The sequence below is a fragment of the Dendrobium catenatum genome, unplaced genomic scaffold, assembly GCF_001605985.2.
Source record: "Dendrobium catenatum unplaced genomic scaffold, ASM160598v2 fragScaff_scaffold_72, whole genome shotgun sequence".
NCBI lineage: Eukaryota > Viridiplantae > Streptophyta > Magnoliopsida > Asparagales > Orchidaceae > Dendrobium > Dendrobium catenatum.
In genome coordinates this window covers 4,290,541-4,313,792 of record NW_021318534.1, presented here as the reverse complement: position 1 = coordinate 4,313,792, position 23,252 = coordinate 4,290,541, and the positions used below count along the sequence as shown (strand labels likewise).

At 35.4% G+C, this 23,252-nt stretch overlaps 1 protein-coding gene across 6 annotated transcripts; it reads left to right on the top strand.

Annotated features, from left to right (window-relative positions):
- Positions 1-8,390: 8,390 nt before the first annotated feature.
- LOC110095493 (1-phosphatidylinositol-3-phosphate 5-kinase FAB1A) lies at positions 8,391-20,558 on the top strand. 6 transcript variants are annotated; one of them, XM_020821055.2, is made up of 13 exons: positions 8,391-8,541; positions 13,177-13,215; positions 13,823-14,442; positions 14,518-14,584; positions 14,860-15,004; positions 15,084-15,428; positions 16,376-17,038; positions 17,146-17,477; positions 17,575-17,701; positions 17,779-17,946; positions 18,093-19,535; positions 19,625-19,885; positions 19,962-20,558. In XM_020821055.2, exons 3-13 carry the CDS (start codon positions 13,917-13,919, stop codon positions 20,310-20,312), a joined length of 4,428 nt encoding a protein of 1,475 aa, XP_020676714.1. In that variant the 5' UTR covers positions 8,391-8,541; positions 13,177-13,215; positions 13,823-13,916; the 3' UTR covers positions 20,313-20,558. The 6 variants fall into 6 exon arrangements, with proteins under 6 accessions (XP_020676714.1, XP_028551858.1, XP_020676710.1 ...); XM_028696025.1 differs by having other exon boundaries at positions 13,823-14,584; positions 17,149-17,477; XM_020821051.2 differs by having other exon boundaries at positions 13,823-14,584.
- The last annotated feature ends 2,694 nt before the right edge of the window (positions 20,559-23,252 follow it).

Below are 23,252 nucleotides of genomic sequence, written 5' to 3'. Positions count from 1 at the left end.
CATTGTCTGAGTTGTTGGCCTTAAGCGCCACCATTTTTACCTTCTTCTTCTCACCTGCATCAAGATTTCTTTGGTTCACCCCTTTCTCGTATGCAATGAGTGAACCAAGTAAGTTATTAATCGAATAAGTGTTTAAATCATTAGATTCAGTAATTACAGTGATCTTAGCATCAAAAGAAGAAGGCAAGCATCTTAGATATTTATTAACTTTTTCATAATTTGTGAGTTCTCTTCCTAATGCATGCAAAGAAGTAATAATATGAGTAAACCTTATATACATGTCAAAAATTGATTCAGTAGGTTTCATACAAAAAAGTTTATAATCATACAAAAGAATATTCAATCGAGATTGCTTAACTTCATTGGTTCCTTCATAAGTTACACATAATCTATCCCAAATTTCTTTACCAATTGCACAAGTTGAAATACGCATATAATCTTCAGATTTCAAAGCACAGAAAAAATAGTTTAAACATTTTGCATTATGCTGTGCTAAATCTCTTTCATCAAAAGTCTATTCAATAAAAGGAATTTCAGTTTTAATCTAATTAAGTTCACGAGATGATGGAGAATAGCCTTCTTTAACAAGCATCCACATACAATAATCGATAGATTATAAAAATATTGACATGCGAGTTTTCCAAAAATCAAACGAAATATTATCAAACAAAGGTGGTCGGGTAATAGAATACCCTTCCGTAGTATTATGATTTCCAAAATTAGCCATGAATCAAAATTCAAAAAGTTTTCAAACTTAATTTTATGAATCCCGCTTTGATACCACTTAAATGTTTGTTAGGGATCTTTAGCCCATATAAACTAGTCCCGAGGCTAACCAAGAGGGGGGTGAATTGGTATTTTAAAAAACATTTCAATCAAAACATGAACTTAAATCAAAACACAATCCACCACAAAAAATAATGAGTGTAGAAATTAAATGCGTAAAAAATAAAGAAAGAATACATCAGATTTAGAGTGGTTCACTGAAACCTTTACCTACGTCCACTCCTCGGAGGTACCCTCCTAGTATTGTACTAACTTAGTGTCTCTCCTTTAGCCCCGATAGCTACGTAGAGAAGCTCTTACAAAAACTCCTTTCCACCAACCCCGGTGCGGCAAAGAACTGACTTCTTTTGATTCCTCTTGAAGCCGGCAGAGAACCTAACTCATTTTTCCTCCTCCTAAAGCAGGCAGGGAACCTCGATCAATTGCTGAAGAAGATCTCCCTTGAGCCTCCAAGAATAAGGAATGAAGATCAGAGAAGACACCTTGGAACTTTGCTTGGAACGAAACCCCTCACGAGCTCCCCCTTACAAGTTCCTCCCTCTCTCTCCCTCTCCTCTAGGCTCTCTCAGGTCAAGATAGCAGTAAAGGATCCTTTAGCATGAGAAAATATGAGTCCTTTATATAGATTTTCAAGAACTGACTTTATCATCCAAGATAATATTTCTATCATCATATACGATCACTATAAATATAGCTCAATTAGCCCAGACGACTTGGGATGATTAGAAGATTTTTGTTCATATCATCAAGGATGATACTAGATTGTCCTATACGATTAGTACAAATAGAGGAATATCATCCTGAATATCTCTCTGAACAAACGATGTATGATTTTGGTCATCCAGGAGCAATCAAGGTTTTTGAACTGATCATCCTGGTCGATCCTTCGATCATCCTGGATGATATGATCATATCAATCAGCCTTAATTACTTTCCTTAATCACCAGATTAATTTAGGCATAATTAAACCGCATCATCCAGGATGATGTCCTAGATGGTAATTAAAAAATAAAACTTCCTAAATAGATCGGGCGGCTAATTCTTTTTTATTTGAGCATATCGTCCTGGCCGATACAAATATCATCAAGGATGATTTGCTTAATGATGGTTGCCTTAACCAGGATGCCTTATTAGGGTTTTTATTTTTGATCAATCTTTCAGGACAATTTTTATTTTGTCCTGAACGATGTTATCAAAATAAAAAAACTCTAAGTTAGATAGAAAAAATTCACTCAAGTGTGTGTACAGGGTTACTTAGTATCAGGCACCACAAAGATTACAAATAGACTCAAAAAAAGAAAAAGGTTTACAAACTGACTTAGACCTAGTCTACCTAATTACAAACTGACTTAGACCTAGTCTACCTAATTATGAGCTAGTTCAAATTGCAGTCTTGATCCTGTGGACCTGAAATATTAGCTGGAAAGCTAGTCGTAGTAAAACAGAAGTGTTTGCACTCATAAAAATTCTATTTCTGAAATCAAATATGCAACAGATAGAACAGGATGTAAATGAGTATATAAATTTATTTTCTTTATTTTTATTTATTTAGATTGGACATAAAAGAGAGTATGTAAATTGGATGACCATGCATATACACACAGGGTGAGAATAGATTTTTAAGTACAAATTTTTTTAAACAAATCATATTATATGATTTTTAATAGTACTGTACGATCTATTATAAAAAATAGGCTTAATGGCTAATTAAAATATTAGGTTCTATGAATTCATCGTACTAATTAATCTGGATCATACTGTAAGATTTATTTTAATATGAAAACCCTAGCCACCGGATTAATTTAAGTAAGATTTTTTATATTAATTTTTTGAACTAATTGTACTATATAATGTGAATCATACTGTACAAATATCTAAAATCTTACAAAAATTAACCCCCATAATTAGTTAATCAAATTATGATTTAAATAATAATTATTAATCATACTATACAATATAGATCATCATACACAACTAATAGAGATGAAATCTGGTCATCCTAGATATCGTACCAAATGAAATCATGATTTTTGAACTAATTAAATTATATGATGTTTATTATACCAAAAGATTGGTAGGGAAAATATAACATTTTGAAGATTATACTGGATAAAACTATAATTTATGAACTAATAATAATTTATGATATTCATATCATACTAGGTGATTTACCTAAAAACTACTACTATATGATGAGAATAGTATAGGATGACCAATAGAGATGACTTTCAGCTGACCTAGGAATTGTGTCGTATGAATAGAGGAAGTAAAACAGATAGTATTAGATGATCTCTAGATTGTACTATACGATGTGTTCATAAAATTTGAACAGTTCATTAGAATGACTATTTATATCATACTCACAGAGATTAGTTTTTAATTGGTCGTATTGTACGAACTTGGATCGTACTTACAAACAATGATGGATAATATGAATTTTTAGAGTTTCTTGAAGTCTATTATATAAATAAATGTTTTATTTTTTTAAAGAATATTGGGACAAGAATGTGACTAAAGGAGAAACTCTGATAAGGAGATTTTGAGAAAAAAATTAAGATTTATGAGAGGAAGGAGAAGGAGATCTTGAGTGTGAGGGAGAAGTAGTGTGAGGGGGTCACACGGTTGCTCCTAGCTAGCTAGACCCTTGCTTCTTTCATGGCCTTGGTGAGTTTTTTGGAAGCTATCTAGGGAGAGAGGCTTCTTAGTCTAGTCCTCAAAGTTCTTTGCCTTTTCTATGAGGCAGAAAAAGAAGTTGAGGTTCTGTGCTTTCTCTAGGAGGGAGAAAAATGAGTTCATCACCAGGAGGGTGACATACCGTCTGACACTCAGTTGCATCAAAGATTTGGTGAAAGTGAGTTTGTAAAAACTTATGTGCCCTGTTGTGGGAGTAAAATGAGAGTCACTTTTTATTAGTGCAAATTCCTAGAGTAAACTCCGGGGAGTGGACGTAGGTCAAGGCTAACTGTGTTGTAAATTTGGATTCAAATATTATAATTTTGATGATAGTAAACATTTCTGATATTTCTGTTTCTCTACTATTATCCTGCCTACTAATGTTTCAGATCCAAAAGGTTAATTACAAATCAAGCTAGCTCAAGATTGGATAGATTAGGACTGAGTCGGTCTATAAGTGTAATTCCTATATATTTACCTTTTCTTGAGTTAAATGTAATAATATGGATTCTTATACTAAGTAATCTTGCACACACTTACTCAGGGGGAGAAATTCTATAGGCTTAAGATTTTTTTATTTTTGATCATATCATACATGACGATCTAAATTCGTCCTAGACGATCAATTAAAAATAAAAAACCTTGATTAGGGAATCCTTGTTAAGATAGTTGAACTAAGCAAATCATCTTGGATGATATTAATATCATCCTGGATGATATGCTCAAATCAGAAAGAATCAGCCGCCAACTCTTTTAGATATGTTATTATTTTTAGACATTATACAAGACAATCCAATTTCATCCTGAATGATTCATTACAATTATGCCTAAATTAATATGTTGATTAAGGAAAAAAATTAGGGTTTGATTGATCGATCATATCATCATGGACAATCACAGAATCATCTTAGACGATCAGTTAAGAAATCTTAGTTTCTTCCTGAGTCATCCTAGATGAATAGTACGATGTGCTAGATATATTTAATTTTTGAACTAATCATATAAAATAATCTAAGAATCATCCTAGATGATAAGTTATTTTTTTATTGTCCAACATATAAAGTCTGGCAGACCAAAATGATATTCTGGACAATATATATTATTTTGAACTAATCGTGTAGGATGATATACGCATCATCCTAGACGATCATAACAAATAAAACATATAATCGTCCAACCCTCCTAGATCGTCCTGGCCGAATGAGCTAAAAATACACTGATCGTACAAGATAAGAGAGAGCTAAGAGAAAGAGAGGAAGAGCTTGGGAGAGAGAGAGGATCTTGTGAGGGGACGGTTGTGAGGGGTTCACAAGGTTTCTCCAAGCAAGGATCTGAGTCGTCTTCTCCAGTCATCGTCCATGGTTCCTTGGAGGCTCTAGAGAGGTCTTCTTCAACGATCGATCGAGGTTCTTTTCCTACTTTAGGAGGAAGCAAAATGAGGTCATGGTTCTATGCCTGCTTTAAGAGGAAGCTAAAGGAGATCAGGTTCTCTGCCTCATCGGAGTCGGTGGAAAGGAGTTTATAAAGGCTTCTCTGCCTTGCTGTGGGAGCAAAAGGAGAGTCTCTGTGTTTAGTGCAATACCTGGAGGAGAGGCTCCATGGATTGGACGTAGGTTAAGTTGACTGAGCCACTGTAAAATCTGGTGTGCTCTTTCTTATTACATTTTCGCACTTTAATTTCAGCACTTTATTTTATGTGGGTGATCATCTAGTTTGATGTTTTAAAATATTTCAAAAGATTATGATTTTGTTTAAGAATTTTTAAAACTGTCAATCACCCCCCTCATGGTTAGCCTCGGGATAATTCATAAGTGCTTAACATCCCTAACGAACTATCAAACTGAACCACTATAAAATTTTTGGTGTGCTTTTTAATTTACAAATTTTAATTTTTGCATAAAATTTTTATTATAATTGCTTGATGAATATTTGAGAATAATGTTCTGTTGTACAATTTAGAGTCTCATCATCATTACTAAAATCATTGCAATTTTGTTAGCTTCTACATCGGGTAATTGAATTACTTATCTGAAAACTTCAAAAATAAATCTACAAAAATAATATTCCTGCTTAGATCAATTTTAAAGTACAAATTCACCCCCTCTTTTTGGCGCATATCAAACTTTCAATATGAACCTCTCTCTCACAAACTGCAACATCCGGACTCATCCATCTTCCTCTCGTTGAACCCCTCAACCTAGTACTCACCTCCAAGGCTCCGTTGGTGGACTTCATAATTTATGTAAGATTTACATCACTTAATTAGAGGTCCCATTTTTAGCTTACTTGTATAATGAAAGAATTTTTAATTTGTTTTCAACTTGACATTAGTCTATTTGCAAAAAAGATTTAAATACTTTCCTCTATAAGCAAGCCATATAAATTTAATTTAATAAAGCATATGATTTTACTGTTAATTAATTGATTAAGCAATCTAACTACTGTAAAATTGAAAATGTCATTCCTCCTATCAAAATTAGTTGTGCAGTAATTTTATACTATGGTTCGAATAAGCAAGATGCAAGTTTTTTTTTGCATGAGTAACATCTCTTCAATTTGATTTGATTTATGGAACAATTTGTGTTTTGCTTTTGGAATACGTTGATTTTATTTCACAAAACTAATTATAAATTGACCAACCCAAAATATGAAAAAGCATCAAAATTCAAATAAGTTTAAAACAATATTTGCGTTTATATACTTAGCAGGTTATATGCTTTGTATAGAGTTTACAATTTTCATTTGGCATGTTAAATATGTAAGATACTTAAACTGAAATAGAAGGAATGATATGCAATCAATTTTCAATCATATATTCTTAGGTTGAGCTTAGCATATTTTTGAACCATTGTAAATAATCCTTTGGGTATCTCTTAAGATTGTCTTTGTAATCTACAAAATACAAGCCCAATCATGAGGTGTAACCAACTGCACATTCCCAATTATCCAAAAAGGACCACACAAAATATCATTGAACACACAAATATGAAATTCAACAACTTTTAGAAAAGTAATGTGGATCTTGTTGAGTATTAGAGGTGTAATTCAATTTTATTGAAGTTCTTTGAGCTAATTCAATGTACATGTCTTGTTATTGCGTATACTTTATATTTTATATCGTACATGCTTAAATTATACAAGTCTATCTTTTTAATATAATACTTTTAACATTAGTTGTTCTTAGGCCAATATAGCATGATCAATTTTCTAATTTTCTTCGATATTTTATAAGTAATTTATGTAAGCATTTATAAGTTCTATTCCACAGTAATTACCAAAACACAAACGTTAGTTTTAAAGAGATTACTATACAATGAGACCTTTCTAATTATTTAACTTCTTCCAATGTTTATAATTCTATTTCTATTAAAAAATGTTGCCTTACAAATGCAATATATTCCATTAATTCTCAAAAGCCTAAGTAGATGATACTCTAAAGCTTTATAAAGTTACATCAGCTTAAATTTTACTTTAATTGTATTTCTTTTATCACTTGAAAATATTTTTAAATATTTTGATGATTTTATACCTCCACTATTCATGATCCCATTTTTTTTACATTTATAATATTTTAGATATGCAGCATTATTCTTTGTTGCAACCAACACCAATCAAAATTAAATCAAACTTCATAAATTTTTAAACTTCAAATTTATCTCTATGACACTTTTTCTTCGAAATAATAATAACACTTACCAAGAATGAATGTTCAAAACGTTGTTAAAAGACAACCTCTGATTGATAAGGCTCAATTTAAAACACAAATGATGCAAAACGAGAAATGCAATACCTAATAGCAATACACAAGTTTCCAAGATAATCATTGTTATATCCAATCCTTTTCCCATCATTCAGAGCATCATTTATGGATATAAATGGATGGTTTATATTTACAAATTTCAAAGTTTGTATTTCCGAAAAAAATTGACAAAAATTTGTGTTTTTGAAAAAATTCATCAAAAAGGTTTGTAGTTTCTTTGATATTTATTATTTTTTTCACATTTTTTAAGGATATTCACTAATATATTTTAAAACATCAAAGTATAATTATTTTCTTTCCTACATCATGGCTCGCAAGTTATTTATTAAGTTGGGTTGACTCACTTACACACATAGTTTTTATAATATTATCCAAGTGTTACTATTGAAAAATAGAATCAACTCAAAATTTTCACGAGTATATGCATATTTCATACATGCATGATTTATGTATGATAAATTCTTAAAATTAAGTTAATAATTTAAAATTTAAACTGTTAAAATTTTATTCAACCTTAAGAATTGAAATATAAGAATTTAACTTTAGGGCATAAATTGATAAAATTGCATATCATTTTAAATAATAGTATAAATTTGTAAAACTTAAGATAAAACTCAATTCCAATTATTTCTAGTTAAATGATAAAATCCAAACAATATTCCATTGAATAAATGTATCTTCAATCAATCAAAGGTGCTATTATTAAAGTAAGGCTTTATTTGTGACTACTATTGGCCATTGATTCTTTGTTGCTTTCAAAAAAACATTTTTATTAAAAAATTGTTATAGAAAACATTTAAAAAATTGTCACAAATAGAACCCAAGAATATGAAAGCATGTAAGAAGAGTGCATATATTCTAGCACTTAGAAGCCAATAATAATAATAATAATAATAATAATAATAATAATAATGTGTTAGCATAAGACATATAGATGCAATATATAATCAAATTAGATCTTTTTTTTCTCTCTCATATTATTTCACTTTGATTTTATCAAATTAAATACATAGCTATGAAGAACATACAATTAACTAGCATATATATGATTTTAAAGTTTATATATATCGAGGCTTGCCCTTCTTCGAATGACAATTAATGATTTCTGTGTTAAATACATGCATTCATTGGCAATAAAGCGCGTGGGGCCCACTACCTCTACTGCATTTTTCTTCCTATTTCTTCCCTCTTTTGTCATCCGGTTCCTCCGCTTTCCACTTTTGGTAATCTGCTTCTATCGAAGACAAAGAAAGCTGTTGCAGAGATACTTGGAGAGCAAAAGCCAGATTTTTGGAGTGTTGTCGGTTGAGTGTTCCATGCGGGTAAGCAATCCCCTCTTCAAAGCTGAAGATTTGGATTCCATTTTCTTCCTTTAGTGGGAGGGTTGGGTGGTTTTCGAGGTTTCGTTAAATTGAAGTTGTTCTTGTTTTTTTCTCTGGGTTTTAGCTGGTTTTGTTGCTTGGTTCTAGCGGGTAGGAATTCCGTCCCTGGATTGAGGTTTTGCATTAGTTTATTTTTTAGTTTTTTGGTGGTTAAGGTATTGGATTCATCGTGTTTTGGCTTTTTATTTTGAATGATATTCATCAGTGAGTGTTCTGCGCATTTATGTTTTTCCTTGCTTCGACTGTTTATGGAATTGTTCTGCGGGTCCTGCTTGTTGTTCTTGAAATAGTGGTTGACTTGCTCTGGTCTTATTGTTGTTGTTTCTCAGTTTTGTTTGTAGATTTTCGTTGAAAATTTGTATTTTGCTTCTGTTCAATTAAGCCTTTTTTTTTTGCTTTGTTTTTTAAATTTTCAAATAATTTTCCGTTGTTTGATTTTAGTTGTTTTGAATGAATTTTTGCTATTTCCTCTATGTATTTTGATGGCTATATGTTTGACTGTTGATATGCTGCTTAATCTTATGCATATATTTTTACTTGTATCTTTTGTTTGAGTTCTCTAATTTTTATGTAGATTTTGTTAGTTGTTTTGGTCTGGAATGATAGCGCTTTAGTTGGTTGTTTTCTTGTTGAGCTCTCGGTTGCTACGGTTGAAACAGAACTTTTAGGTTCTTTTTATCTTCTTCCCCTTATTCATGATTTTCAATTAGCCTAATTTCAATACATAAGAAAATATCCAAAGAACAAAATATACTTCATGATAATTATAGAAACATAAGATGAAGTTTTGATCACAGATATGATAAAAGCCCTTAAACTACATCACTTTAAATTGTTGAGCATACGTACATTTTGCAAAAAGAATTCATAAGAAATTCAAATTTCTATCTATTTGAGATGCTTCCCCTTCCTTCCATCTGTAATCGTTTAATTATGGGAGGACACTTCTTCTATTCGATCATGTTGCATCCTAGAGTATTCGCAGCAGTAGAGAAATATATAATTTAATATCTTAGCATTGTACGAATATCCAGCACACAAGAAGATAAAGGAGAGAGTGTAGCGTTCATAAGACACACTAGAGTTTTTACATGGAAAACCCTGAAAAGGGGTAAAAACCATGGGGCCCGACCTAATTTGAGTGAATACACTAGTATTTGTAGTCAATTACAAATGAGGGCCTACCTTGGGAGAAGGCCTTGGCTTGATGTCACAAAGGTACATCATATAGAGTGCATTACATGGTGGGAGTTACATAGACATCTTTGTTTGTTGGCATGAGCATAGTTGATGGGATAAAGGTCAGAAAGATCTTAGTAGGCAGGAGATTGGGGTCAGAAAGACCGTTGTCTAGCGATGGAGATCGAAATGACCGTAGTAGACGATGGAGGTTAGAAGGTTCATAGTCGACAGGAGACAGGGGCCCGAAAGACAGTAGTTGGCAGGAGACTAGGATCCGAAAGACCATTGTCTGATGATGGAGGTCGGAAGGACCATAGTCGGCAGGAGACAAGGGTCCGAAAGACCATAGTTGGCAGAAGACCGGGGTTAGAAAGATCGTTGTCTGGTGATGGAGGTCGGAAGGACCATAGTCGGCAGGAGACAGTGGTCCGAAAGACCATAGTTGGTAGGAGACCGGGGTCAGAAAGACCATTGTTTGGTGATAGAGATTGGAAGGACCATAGTCGGCAGGAGACTGGAGTCTGAAAGATTATGGTTGGCAGGAGACCGGGGTCAGAAAGACCGTTGTCTGGTGATAGAGGTCGGAAGGACAGTAGTCGGCAGGAAACTGGGGTCTGAAAGACCGTAGTGGCAGAAGACCAGGGTCTGAAAGATCGTTGTCTGGTGATGGAGGTCGAAAGGACTATAATCGGTAGGAGAAACGGGTTTGAAAGACCGTAGTTGGTAGGAGACCATGGTTACAAAGATCGTTGTCTGGTGATGAAGGTCGGAAGGACCATAGTCGGCAGGAAATTGGGGTCCGAAAGACCGTTGTCTGGTGATGGAGGTCGGAAAACCATAGTCGATAGGAGACAGGGGTCCAAAAGACCGTAGTTGGCAAGAGACCGGGGTAAGAAAGTCCATTTTTTGGTGTGGAGGTCAGAAGGACCGTAGTCGGCAGGAAACTAGGGTTCGAAAGATCGTAGTAGAAGGGCGGTACTCTGGGAGAACTCCAGGCGTCAAGTGGTGGCCCGGCAGAAGTCCGAGTCTCAGGTTGTGGTCCGGCAGAAGTTTAGGCCTCAAGTGGTGGTCTGACAGAAGTTCGGGCCTCAGGTAGTGGTCCGCCAAAAGTCCGGGTGTCAGGTGTGGGCCTGGTGGAGCTCAGGACCTCAAGTGGTGGTCCGGCAGAAGTCAAGGCTTCTGGTGATTGTCTGGTTGAGCGCATGGCCTCAAGTGGTGGTCCTGTGGAACTCAGGGCCTTAAGTGGTGGTCCGGCGGAACACCGGACGGTGGTCAAGGAGGAGCGAGGAGGCAAGAGCGATCTCCGATCTCTCTCTTATTTTGGTCCCCTTTTCAAGAGGGATGAGAGGTCTATTTATATATTTTTTAGAGTGACATGACCCGCAAATAAGAGGAGGATCAAGGGCAAATGGGGAATGGTTTGGATGGACGGTCGATGTTGAATCCCTTGATGGTGAGCCGTTCACTAGACATTTTAAGGTCTTAATGTCGTCGGAATTCTGCTATCTTGGGCTCGTTGGATTCGTCTCGTCGTGCCGCTCGATTCGACTATAAGCATGTCACGTTTGGAAACTGTTTGGCAATCCAAATTGTGGTTTGAAACTTCCAACAGCGCTTCGGGTCCTCCATTCGGAGCCATTTGGGATCGGATTAGTCGAATTTGGTGTCGTTGGGTTCATATTTCCGAGATGTTCTGTTCGACTATTAGTTTACTGAATTCGGAGATCGGATGGCCCCAAATTTAATTTCGGAAGTTTCCAACTTGATTTTTCCTCAAGATTCATGCTCGATCAAGATAATTTTTTGAAGACGTATCAGATCCATATTTATCCTGAGGCAACACCTTGACCTTACTCGCAAGACTAGTTAGGCTATTTTAGGGCATAACAGGAAGTGATAATCAAATGGGAAGGAAAGGTCAACGAGTGCCTTCAGTGAGTACCTTTAGCAAATGCCTCCAGAGAGTTCCTCTAGTGAGTGAATTTTCCAGGTATGGCGTGGTTGAATTGGTAAAAGAAAGGGGTTTCTTGAATAGTCTTGAAATGTGATGGATGGCCAGCTCAACTTAGGAGGATGATAATGCAAATTGCACATGCATACATTTATTTTTTATGAATATTTACTAAATTCTAAGGGCAATTCCCTATTAGCGATGAGTCTTGACTCTCCATATTTGCTGGTCTTTCTCCACCGTGCTATGTTTTCAATAGTGCTTGACTTCTAGTAAATGTCATCAATCCATACTCACCATACCTGAAAGAATGCTGGATTCAAATATGTCAACAACTTCCCATCTCGGAAGACTAGGTATGTTGTTTTAAAGCGAGAAAGGAAAGGCAAGTGAGCGAAAAAGGAAAGGCAGGTGAGGCAAGAAAGAAAAACATTAAATGTCAATATCTTCTATGTGAATAGTAATTGATATGAGGTCTAAAAAATACCTCTCAGTCTTGTATTTATAAGGTTAGGAGGGTTTAAGGAGAGGTTACACTCAATAAATAATAAAATAATTTATGATTTGACTGGCATAAGTATGTGGCTAGCACTATGATAGCTACATGTGGATAAGCATCTCTGACATGGCCTTGGTATACCTTTGACAAGTGTCAAAATCTTCTGAAGGTGAGTGCCTGTACGATGGATCCCCTAGCAAAGATGAGTGTGCTTTGGGTGAATCTCTCTGTTTGGGGTGAGTGCCCTCTTCAATCAAGCTCTTGTAGGGTGATTTCACTTGATCTCCTTTGGTACCTTAGTGAGGTTGTCTGATTTTTGTGACTTGCTCAGAGTTTTTTGTTTTGGGGTATGCATCTCCAATATAGGTATAATTCCTTGGAAAGAGCCCAACCATATATATATATCACTTCTATGTAGAAATTACCAACGTAAAATCGAATTTTAAATAGTACAGTTAATAATCAAACAGTAGAGGACGGACACTTCTTATATTTGAGATTGTGCTGCAGCTTATTTTTTCAATGGGATCTAAGTTGATAGGTCAAGAAGTTTATGTTGTGAGCAGATGAAAAAAATGCATGATTTATGTCGTACATATTTATCAACTCTAGGCAATGAGGTCCATGTTAGGTCTGCGTTAGTTAGGTCATGATTGCGAGAAGGCCAACAATGCTTATGCTTCGATTAGAGACCACAATCTCTATTGCAGTAATTCATACTCGGAAAACAGCAATAAAGCTTTTAGAGTAACATATTGAAATCTCAACATTCACTAATTAGTTTTCCTCAATCAATTTTAAGGTTATAGAATTTATGTTTGCAGTTTTGAGAAGTTGTTCATTTTAACTTCTCTTTTTTTAAAATGCGGTTGATCTATATTTATCTATTCAGCAAAATATCTATAATGTACCAATTGCTAAAGTTTGCCTTTTCTTCTTTCAGGTGTTCTTATTTCAAATCTGAACTAAAAAAAAAAATTAGGTGAGTTACTTTCTCAAGCTGCGGCTTCGCGGCTTCTTTAATTAGTATGTGCATGATCATCATTCAGCTAATGCAAAGGTCATTGGTTCCCATGTTCTGCTTCCTATCCTTTGCACTTGAGAGTATTGTGTCCGGGTTTTTTTCTTGGAGTGGAATGAGTAGAAACTTCTTTTGAAATATGAAACTTCACTATTCTACCTGTATTAGTACCAATTGCTGGTAAGTCTTGAAAACTTAAATTTTCACTCACATTTGTTCATGTTGTCCTCTAACTGCCTTGGCTTTCTTCTAAGTTCCCCCCTTGGGTTTGGTCATAATACTGAGAGCTGCCTGTCTTTCACTTAATATTTTGATTTAAATTCTACTAATATCATTGCTTAAAACTGCTGAAATCCTTGAACTAAAAATAGAAGGTGCTTTAATTTTCAAACTCAAATATATAAGTTACCTAACCAGTAATTCTGTGCGTGTACCATCTAACTTCATTTTCATTATTTTTATGGATTATCCTGCTTGTTATTTCATTATTCTTGTTTATGTAACAGTTTTCCTTTCTTTTCTGAGTATGTCGTATTACTGATTTGGTCTGTCCAATGATTATGTTTAGCATGGTTGATGCTATTGATACTGGCCAAATGTATACTTGCTTGGGATCTAACGAGCAGGTGGAAGAGTTTGGGAAAAAAAGGTCATAAAAAAATATGGATATTGAGTGTTCCAATGTTATCGGTGGTTTAAATAGTTCAACTATTCTTTTTTCATTGGAAGAACATTCACCCCCAAGTTCATTAAAAATTGAAAACTTTGATGATAAAAGCGTTGAAACTGTTGAATACTACAATGGTTCACCTGGATCTGTTCAGTTTGTACGAGTTGAAGATGATCCAGAAATCATAAAAGGTGCTTGCCACAGCAGGAAAGCCTCATTTTTTGAGAGTATTGACTTAGATCCACTTATATGGTTGCCACCTGGACCTGAAGATATGGAAAATGTTATTGACAGTGTTGCCAATATTGATGACGGTGATGATGATGATTTCTACAATGATGATACAAGATTTGGTCAGCCAGTTTCCTTTAATAATCTTCATGAAGATAAAGGGAAAAGATACCATTATAAAGAGGCACAGCAAAAGGTGATGATGGAAGTGTTAAATGGGCAACTCAAAAATCTTGTGGGCCGTTGTCTTGCCTCAGAGGGCGTTAGTTTCTCTGACAACGATGCTGGTAAGAACTGGCTTGACATTGTGACTTATTTATCTTGGGAAGCTGCCTTACTTGTTAAGCCTGATGATGGTGAAGGGAAAGCTATGGACCCCGGTTCTTATGTAAAGGTGAAATGTATTGCATCAGGTTCTCAAAGTCAAAGGTAATATTTGGATTTTCGAACTAGCTCTAAGAATTGAATGAATTTATGTCATTTTATATGAAAATACTTCTTCATTAAAGGGTATTATAACCGTTGACTTATACTAGGTGGCATGCAAGCATTCTTTGTTCATTGTTTTGGCATGCCATTTAAAAAAAAAATGAATGTTTGTGGGGTAGTAGTTAACGTCGTATTAGACTTATTAGGTTATATGCATTTTCTTTAAATATGTTATGCTTTAATATCCAGCGGTAGAAACTAACTTTTCTTTTTAGTCAAGTGATAGATGGCCTAGTTTTCAAGAAGAGCGCTGCACACAAGCACATGCCAACTAAATTCAGAAATGCCAAGCTCCTAATGCTCAAAGGATGCCTGGGCAATTCGGCAAATGGATTGTCATCATTTGAGTCAATGGGGAAGGTAAGTCAATCAGGACATTAGTTGAGCTTTTTTTAATGGTAACTGTCTGTCATTTTACTCGTTATTTTTTCTGAATCAGGAGAAGGACCATTTGAAGTCCACCATTGAGATGATCGAGACTTGCCATCCAAATGTGGTTTTGGTTGAGAAAACTGTTTCAAGAGATATACAAGAGGCTCTTTTTTCAATGGGAATAACTCTTATCTTTGATATGAAACTCCCACGTTTGGAGAGAATTGCTCTTTGTACTGGTTCTCAGATTGTTTCGCTCAACGATATTACAGTCAGACAAAATCTAAAGCATTGTAGTTCTTTCTGCATTGAAAAGTTTGTTGAGGAACACAATTCAACTGGGGATGCTGGTAAAAGGCTCGCCAAAACTTTAATATTTCTAGAGGGATGCCCTAGACCTTTAGGCTGTACGGTGAGTTTTTTTTTGGTTTGTTCACTTTTTGCTCTTGGTTGCTTCAGATATTTCTTGTGACTTCTTTGAACATCATGCATAAGTTGTTGGTACCACTCTGTCCTTTGTTGCTTCTGGGTGATGTTTTAAATCCTTGACATGTAACTATAGGTGAAAGAAAGAAAACACTTCAAGGGTTCCACAAATATGAAGCAATTCTGTTGCGTTCCTATGCCTGTATATTTAGATGAATATAACATTTTGATAATTTTTTTTCCTACAGTTGGCTCGTTGTTTACTTTCTTGCTTAAATGATAAACTTGTGACTCCTAATTTAGTGCATATTTCACAATGTCCATCCATTGAAAGAATATAGAATGAATCTTCTCCCCATGTTGGAGTAATTCGAACAAAATTCTTATGCTTTTGTTTTACACGTAATGAGTTTTTTTTTTTAATTTATTCAAATCATTTATTATTGCCAACTTTCTTTCCTTCATCTTGTGTAAATAAACGATCGGCATCCTTTTTCTTTGTATCTTGTAAGATCAAAATACATGATCTGTTTCCTAGATAACCCTTTACTTGATTATAGGGCCAGCTTCATAAGAAAAGTTTGAATTAGCATAATAAGCTGGCATAATAAGAGCTAATTCTAGAATTGACTTTGAACTAGAGTTGAATTCACTGGTTTAGCCAGATTGGTTTGTTAAAGTTTAATGATACATGTTAAAAATAGTTCTAGAGTCTTCCATTAAAGCAAATGTCCTGAGCCGGGTCAATCAAGTTCAGAGTTATCCTACACTTTTGTTGCCTAACTGTATAACTTTGTTCCACAATTTACTTGTAAAACATGTTGGATCATATTATTATTATTAATGTGTTTTTCATTATAAAAAATTCTTTTAATTTTTTATACCTTCAGAACTTTAAATGGACTATATGTAACTGGCGAGATCTTGTTGCAGATATTGCTTAAAGGTGCTAATACTGATGAGCTGAAGAAGATCAAACATGCCTTGCATTATACGGTCTTTGCGGCATATCATTTAAAAATTGAAACTTCTTTTTTTGCGGATCAAAAGACATTTTTCTCTGGCATGTATTCGTTGAGGGAGGACAATGTTATTTCTGCAGCTGAAATGGTGAACTCAGTTAATTATGATGATTCTATAAATTCCAATTGTTTGGGTCATAAAGATTCTCTGTCTTGTGCTCCTCCGGAAAATGTTATAGATATTCCTATTTTTAATGGCTCCATGATGAAACTCATCAATGGGGATCAGTCTAATTCTAGTGAATGTGCTGAAGTATCATTGACATTACTTGAATCCAGCATTGGATCTTTTGGTGATAATATCATGCATGGTGACAATAGTGATATCCTTTTGGGGGAAAGCCTCCCACCTCTAAGTTCCGAGTCCATTTCATCATATGCTAAAGAACCACAGTTGCAGAATAAGAATGATATTGAGAGTACATTAGATCCTACAAGCATATTGGTTCTTACATCTAGGCAATGCATACCAAAACAGATTGCTTGTGAGGAGAGCAGTCTTTCACGTATCAAGTACTATGGGAACTTTGATGTGTCTCTTGGACGATATCTACAAGATATTTTGCTCAGCCAGGTTTACTTTATTCATTTTTCTGGTTTTCTCTCACGTTCTCTTTCATTTCTGTCTAAATAACGTACTGATGCAGAAAAAAAATATTGTACTTTAATCTTGATCTTTAGAAGTATACTTGCTCCTGCGGTGAACGTTCAGAAGCACACATATATAGATTCACCCACCAGAATGGTAATCTTACTGCCATAGTAAGGCTTCTTCCCAAGGGATTGGTATTGCCTGGTGAAGCAGAAGGTAAAATTTGGATGTGGACTCGGTGCTTAAAGTGTGATCATGATCGGGGAGGTCCAAATGGTAGTCGGCGTGTTGTGATGTCTTCTGTAGCCCGTGGACTTTCCTTTGGCAAGTTCTTAGATCTTAGTTTTGCTAATCACTCTGCAGCTAACCGATTATCCAGATGTGGGCATTTGCTGCATAGGGATTGCCTTAGATTTTTTGGGTATACTAATCTACCTTGGGTGGTTTTAATTCTACAATGTTATTTATTTCTATGCTTTGGATTCTAAATATTCTTAATACTTCTTTTTGATATGCAGATTGGGATCTAAAGTTTCAATGTTTCAATTTTCTTCAATAGAAATTTATACTGCATGCAAGCCACAACCGTTCTTAGTGTTTGGTAACCAGAATGTACAAGATTGGATGATGAAAGAAGTAAAAGAGGTATTTAGTCTTCATGCTTGTATACTAATTCTTACCTTTGCTTTTTCTAATTTTGACGTCTCATTTGTCTTATTTAGGTTCTCAACAAGAGTGAGCATCTTTATAGAGAGGTTGCTAATTTACTGCAAAATTTGAAACCACATTTATCAAGCTCGATACACAATCAGTCTGTCAAATTTTTTGGGCTTATGAAACCAATTTATGAAATAGAAAATATGCTTAAACAAGATAAAACTGCATTTGAGGTAGTTCCTGTTTCTCTACTTTTTATGGGACGTTATTCTTCGTTTTTCTTAGAAACATGTTAAAATTGCATACTGGAAAACACCTGCATTGAATTGTCCTGCATTAAAACCTTTTTTGATTGTTGCTATGTTTTTTTTGCTATCAGTCTTCTCTGCAAGAGGCTGTAAATCACTTTGTGAACCAAGGAAAAAATGTGAACAAGATTCTTGATTTAAATTGGCTAATCAAAGAGCTGCTTTTCATGCTTTATGTATGGGATCGTCGTTTACATTTACTGTTGCAGCAAGTGGGAGATTTTTCTATTGATGTAAGCAGTGTGGATCTATTCCAGATTCCCATAATTGTTGGTGAACCGTCTTTAGATGATGGAAACCAACATTTTGGGAATCATGGTATTTTGAAAAACAAGCTAAATATTAAAACAATTCAGTCTTCTGGAGAGCATACTCCCATTTCTTCTAATCCCCACTCTTTTGTTGAGGGAAATTTACATGGAGAGGGTTCTCCTGACTTGATTTCTGAGGAGTATTTTGATATGGCCACTGATAAAGATGTTGTTAGTAGACGAGGCAATCTCTATTTAAGTGATTTTGAAGAAGAATCTATTCCTATATTGGAACACGTTCTTGAAGAAGATTCTCATCCTGTTCCAATTGTACCCTTGAGTTATGCTGAAGAAACAAATGGACCAGTGCAACGAGCCAAGGAAAGGTGCAGCGGTGATGAAAATCCTATTTTGTCTCAGCAAACATATAGTTCTAATGCACAATATCCAGAACAATGGATATGGGCTCCCTTTTCTGTACTGCGGAAGGCCTACAGAAAAGATCTCCATGGCGGTTTGTTGCACAAATTCCAGTTTATTAATAGCTATACTCCAGTCCGTTTATCTGGAGTACACAAGCTCATTACTTCAGAGTGCTCATTACACTTTGCAGTAGGCTCAGGTGGCAACGTTTTGTCTCTTGTTGATGATGAGATATCCAGTATTATTGCTTGTGCTTTAGCATTATACAAAGACCAATGTGGCCCGGTGGATGTCATAGCTGAAAAGGAATTAAGAGAAGAGCTGGATCAAATAGCGGATTCTTCATATGGGTCTCATATTTCTGTGGCTTTATCGCAGCATCCTTCTAATTTATCTTTGGAGTCTGAAGGTTCACGCTCATCATCAGCAGATGAACTTTCTACTTTAGCTTCTGATGCTTCATTATTTGTAGATCAGTTGATTGCTTCAGATAATTTACATCCTGAGGTTACTTTTGGTCCTGAAAAGTTTGCTGGAAAAAGTAAATACTCAGTGATTTGTATATATGCAAAAGAATTTTATTCTCTTCGAAAGAAGTGTTGCCCATCAGAGCTGGCTTACATATCCTCCCTTGGTCGTTGTAAGAACTGGGATGCTCAGGGAGGAAAGAGCAAAGTGTTCTTTGCAAAGACGATGGATGATAGATTTATCATAAAGCAATTAAAAAAGACAGAGCTGGATTCATTTTTGAAGTTTGGACCCCAATATTTTAAGCATGTCTCTTTTTCTCTAGACTCAGGGAGCCAAACTTGTCTTGCAAAAATACTGGGGATATATCAGGTCGTAAATCTGTTTCTCAAACGCTAGACCATTAACTTAAAAACTTGTTTCATATTCATTTTGATCTGAGTTGAATCTTCAAACTGTAGGTTAGGCAAGTCAGAAAGGGCAAAGAGGTTAAAACTGATCTAATGGTTATGGAAAATTTACTCTTTCGGAGAAATATTCCACGCAAGTATGATCTCAAAGGTGCCGTCTTTTCCAGATACGTTTCTGTGGCCACTGATCCAGATAAAGTTCTTTTAGATGAAAACTTTATCGAAGACATGCGCATGTCTCCAATATATGTTAGCAGGAGAACTAAACATCTATTTCAAAGAGCTATTTGGAATGATACTTCTTTCCTCACTGTGAGTATCCAGTTCCTTCTTCTTTGTTTTATAGTATCAAAGGTCATTTCAAGAATAAGTGTTATTTTTCTTGCAGTCCATTAATGTCATGGATTATTCCTTACTTGTGGGGGTGGATAGAGAACGCCACGAACTTATATTTGGTATTATAGATTATATGAGGCAGTACACCTGGGACAAACAGCTTGAGACCTGGGTAAAATCTTCTCTAGTTGTTCCTAAGAATGCATTGCCAACTGTTGTTTCCCCGAAGGAGTACAAGAGAAGATTTAGAAAGTTTATGTCTAAATATTTCTTGACTGTTCCAGATACTTGGAGCAGCGTACAGTATTCAGAACTCGGTAAATCTTTTCTCACTGGTGACAAATTTCCTTCTACATTAGACGAGGAAAATGTCCAGTGTCAGCCAGTTGAAGGATGTTCCTGATATTGATGTGAACTCATTAGCCAAGTGGCTTAAAACTAGCTTTAAGATGTTTTTTTGGTATTTTCCAGATTCAAACAATTACTGCGTACAGCTTCTGTGTGATATCAATCCAAATATTGCAACTTTTAAAGCAATTTTGGAATTAATGTACCTACATTTAATTTTTTTGGTGCATTGTACAAACGCAAATGTTTATTTAAATGCATTTTATCTGTTACATCATTTGTCACTGTAGTTATAGGCCTTAAGGTACATAATTTTCATTTGAAATGTAATCCTTTATTGATACCATTTGAATAATCAAAATTTTTTATTTCTAAATAAAAATGTTCCTCTTTTCTTTTTTTCTTTATAAAATGATCAGCTGGATGAGTGGCTTTACTCTCAAAGATAGAATGCGAAATAATCATATACGTGAAAAGGTTGGAGCAGCTCCCGTGACAAATAAGATTGCATTAGATGGTTTGGTCACATAAAATGCTGGCCTTTTGATCATTCATTTTGTAGAGTAGATTTTTTAGATTTGGCTTATGTAAAGAAAGGTAGAGGTAGACCTAAAAAGATTTCATTAGAAAGTATAGAAAAAATATTTTTTATTAGATTTAATAAAAAATTGACACTTAACTTGACAAAATAGAGAAAAATGATTTATGTTACCATATAGTGGGAAAAAGGATTGATGTTGTTGTAAGATGCAAATTTGCTGAAACATGGTAAATGGCGTCTGGTTTGAGGGAGATTGCATCCTTTTTTGCTTTATTCGTTATATGGTTTATGTACAAGTTGGCGCTCTACTTAGTTTATGCTATTTCATGTTATGACCACATATCACACTCTTAAGAAGGACTTGTCGTACTTTTGTTTTTGTTTATATTGTTCAGGTTTTGAATTTTTCCTAGTTGGTAGGTTGAATTTCAGACACCTTTGATCAAGTCTTTATAAATCTAAAGTAGTTCAATCACTGTTTTAATCAAGAGCTTTCTCAAAAAAAAAAAAAAAAAAATTTATATAATTAATCATAGAGGCTTGACTTTACGAGAGACCTCTAACTCAATAAAAAAATGAACTCTGGTTTAGTTTACTAGTGTAAGAAAAAATCTATGGACATAAATTAAAGTTTAATTGATTTTAATGTTTCTGGGCCTTGTTTGATCATCTTCATCTGTCATCTATTTTAAACTTTTTTCACACTGTCCTGGAAGATCTTGTTATCATCCTGGACGACCAGTTCAATTCACTTCTAAAATCCATCTGCTGGCTATTCTGACCTTTCTGTTCTTTATCTTCTTGGATGATACATTATCATCTTGGATGATCTGATCGTATTCTGCTTCAATCATCCTTGATTGTTCTAGACAATCCTCTTTCATCCTGGACGATGCCTTTATTCCTTGCCCAATTCTGGTAATCGTCCCATACGATCCACCTGTCCATCTTGGACGATACACGTGGAAATACGTTTAATAATCATTAAATTCGGCCGATACGATCCATTATTGGAGAATCGTCCCGGATGATCCACCTAATCGTCCTAGCCGATACACATGGAAGTGCATTTAAATGTTTTAAATTTGGCTGGTATGATCCATTATTGATCATCGTCCGAGATGATCCACCTCATCGTCCTGGACGATATGCTTTTACAACGGTCATCCGGATTGTCGCCTTAGGATGATCGCCTGTGTCTCATCATCCCGGATGATATCTGATCGGCCCGGACGATATGACTGCCTTTTTGACAAATTGTCCAGCCACAATTATTACACCAGATCATCCTAGATGATCCTGCGATTGTCCTGGATGATCTGGCCGATTCTTTATAAACCAAGCCCTTCCAGCATTTTCTTCACACCATCTCTTTCTCCTTGCTTACTACTTCCTATTTTCTTGTTCTTTCATGATAATGGATGGAGGCAAGTGTGCTTACCACCCTTCTACAAGTTCCTTGAGGGCCACTTTGGACCCTCGATTCCTGGAGGTGGATGATCAAACCGCTTACCAATGCTATAAGGAAGCCGGAATCACTGTCTCCTGGTCCATCAATCTAAACATCCTGTCTTATCTGGTACTAGATTTATTTGCCCACACCTCCTTGTGCTTTCTTCTAACTCTTGCTTTACTGTTCAATTTCGAGTTGCTCTTTTGATTTTTTTGCAAGTCTCTGTAGGAATTCTACTTTTATCTATATTGCCTCGTATGTGAATGGACATCCCATCTAGATAACATATCAGGATTGTTCAGAGATTTTGCAGCTTTCCACCACAGGGGTTAAACTTCATACCCTAAGTTATGACCCTGATTTTGATTGGGCTACGGCCAACCATTTTCTTCACAACTCAAATGCTCACTTTCACATGGGCAAAACTAGTACCTTGCTCAAGGATGCTAGGACCGTCCAACATGTCCTTCGCACTTCAATAATTTCAAAGGCTGGTGATCGTATCCATATTATTCCTCTTCTTTTGTTCACTACCTTTTATATTTTATCTCATCATGAATTCAATGCTATCGATCTGATCTTTCGTTATATTTAGCATTTGACCACCATTCGTGACCAAGGACATAGGAGGAAGATAAATCTAACCTTAGGACATATCATTTCTTATGTCTTAGAAACCAAATACAACCTCCAATATCTTGCTCCTCCCATTTCCCAGTCATCCTTTTATTCCATTAATTCCTTCCATGTTCTTCATAGTACTCATCTCCACCCAGGGCATGAGGAAGCTGAGGTAGCTAAGGAGGAGGAGGCTCCAATGCCTATGCCTGCACCTATTTCGCTCAGCCAGCACTCTCAACTAGGCCAGTTGGTGGAGCATTTTGACCAGTGGGAGGCCCATTTTGACACTTTCGTTGTTACACATGAGCAACAACATGCTGAGGACATAGCCCATTATGAGCAGCACCGCGCAGAGAACTTAGCCCATTTTGACACCTACG

What these genes read in the sequence shown, in the direction of transcription:
- LOC110095493 (XM_020821051.2), top strand. Translation starts at nt 13,917, where the DNA reads ATGGATATTGAGTGTTCCAATGTTATCGGTGGTTTAAATAGTTCAACT. An exon ending in TCAGGTTCTCAAAGTCAAAG is followed by an intron (nt 14,585 to 14,859) that starts GTAATATTTGGA and finishes TTTTCTTTTTAG; the next exon opens with TCAAGTGATAGATGGCCTAG. An exon ending in ATGATACTTCTTTCCTCACT is followed by an intron (nt 19,886 to 19,961) that starts GTGAGTATCCAG and finishes TTTTTCTTGCAG; the next exon opens with TCCATTAATGTCATGGATTA.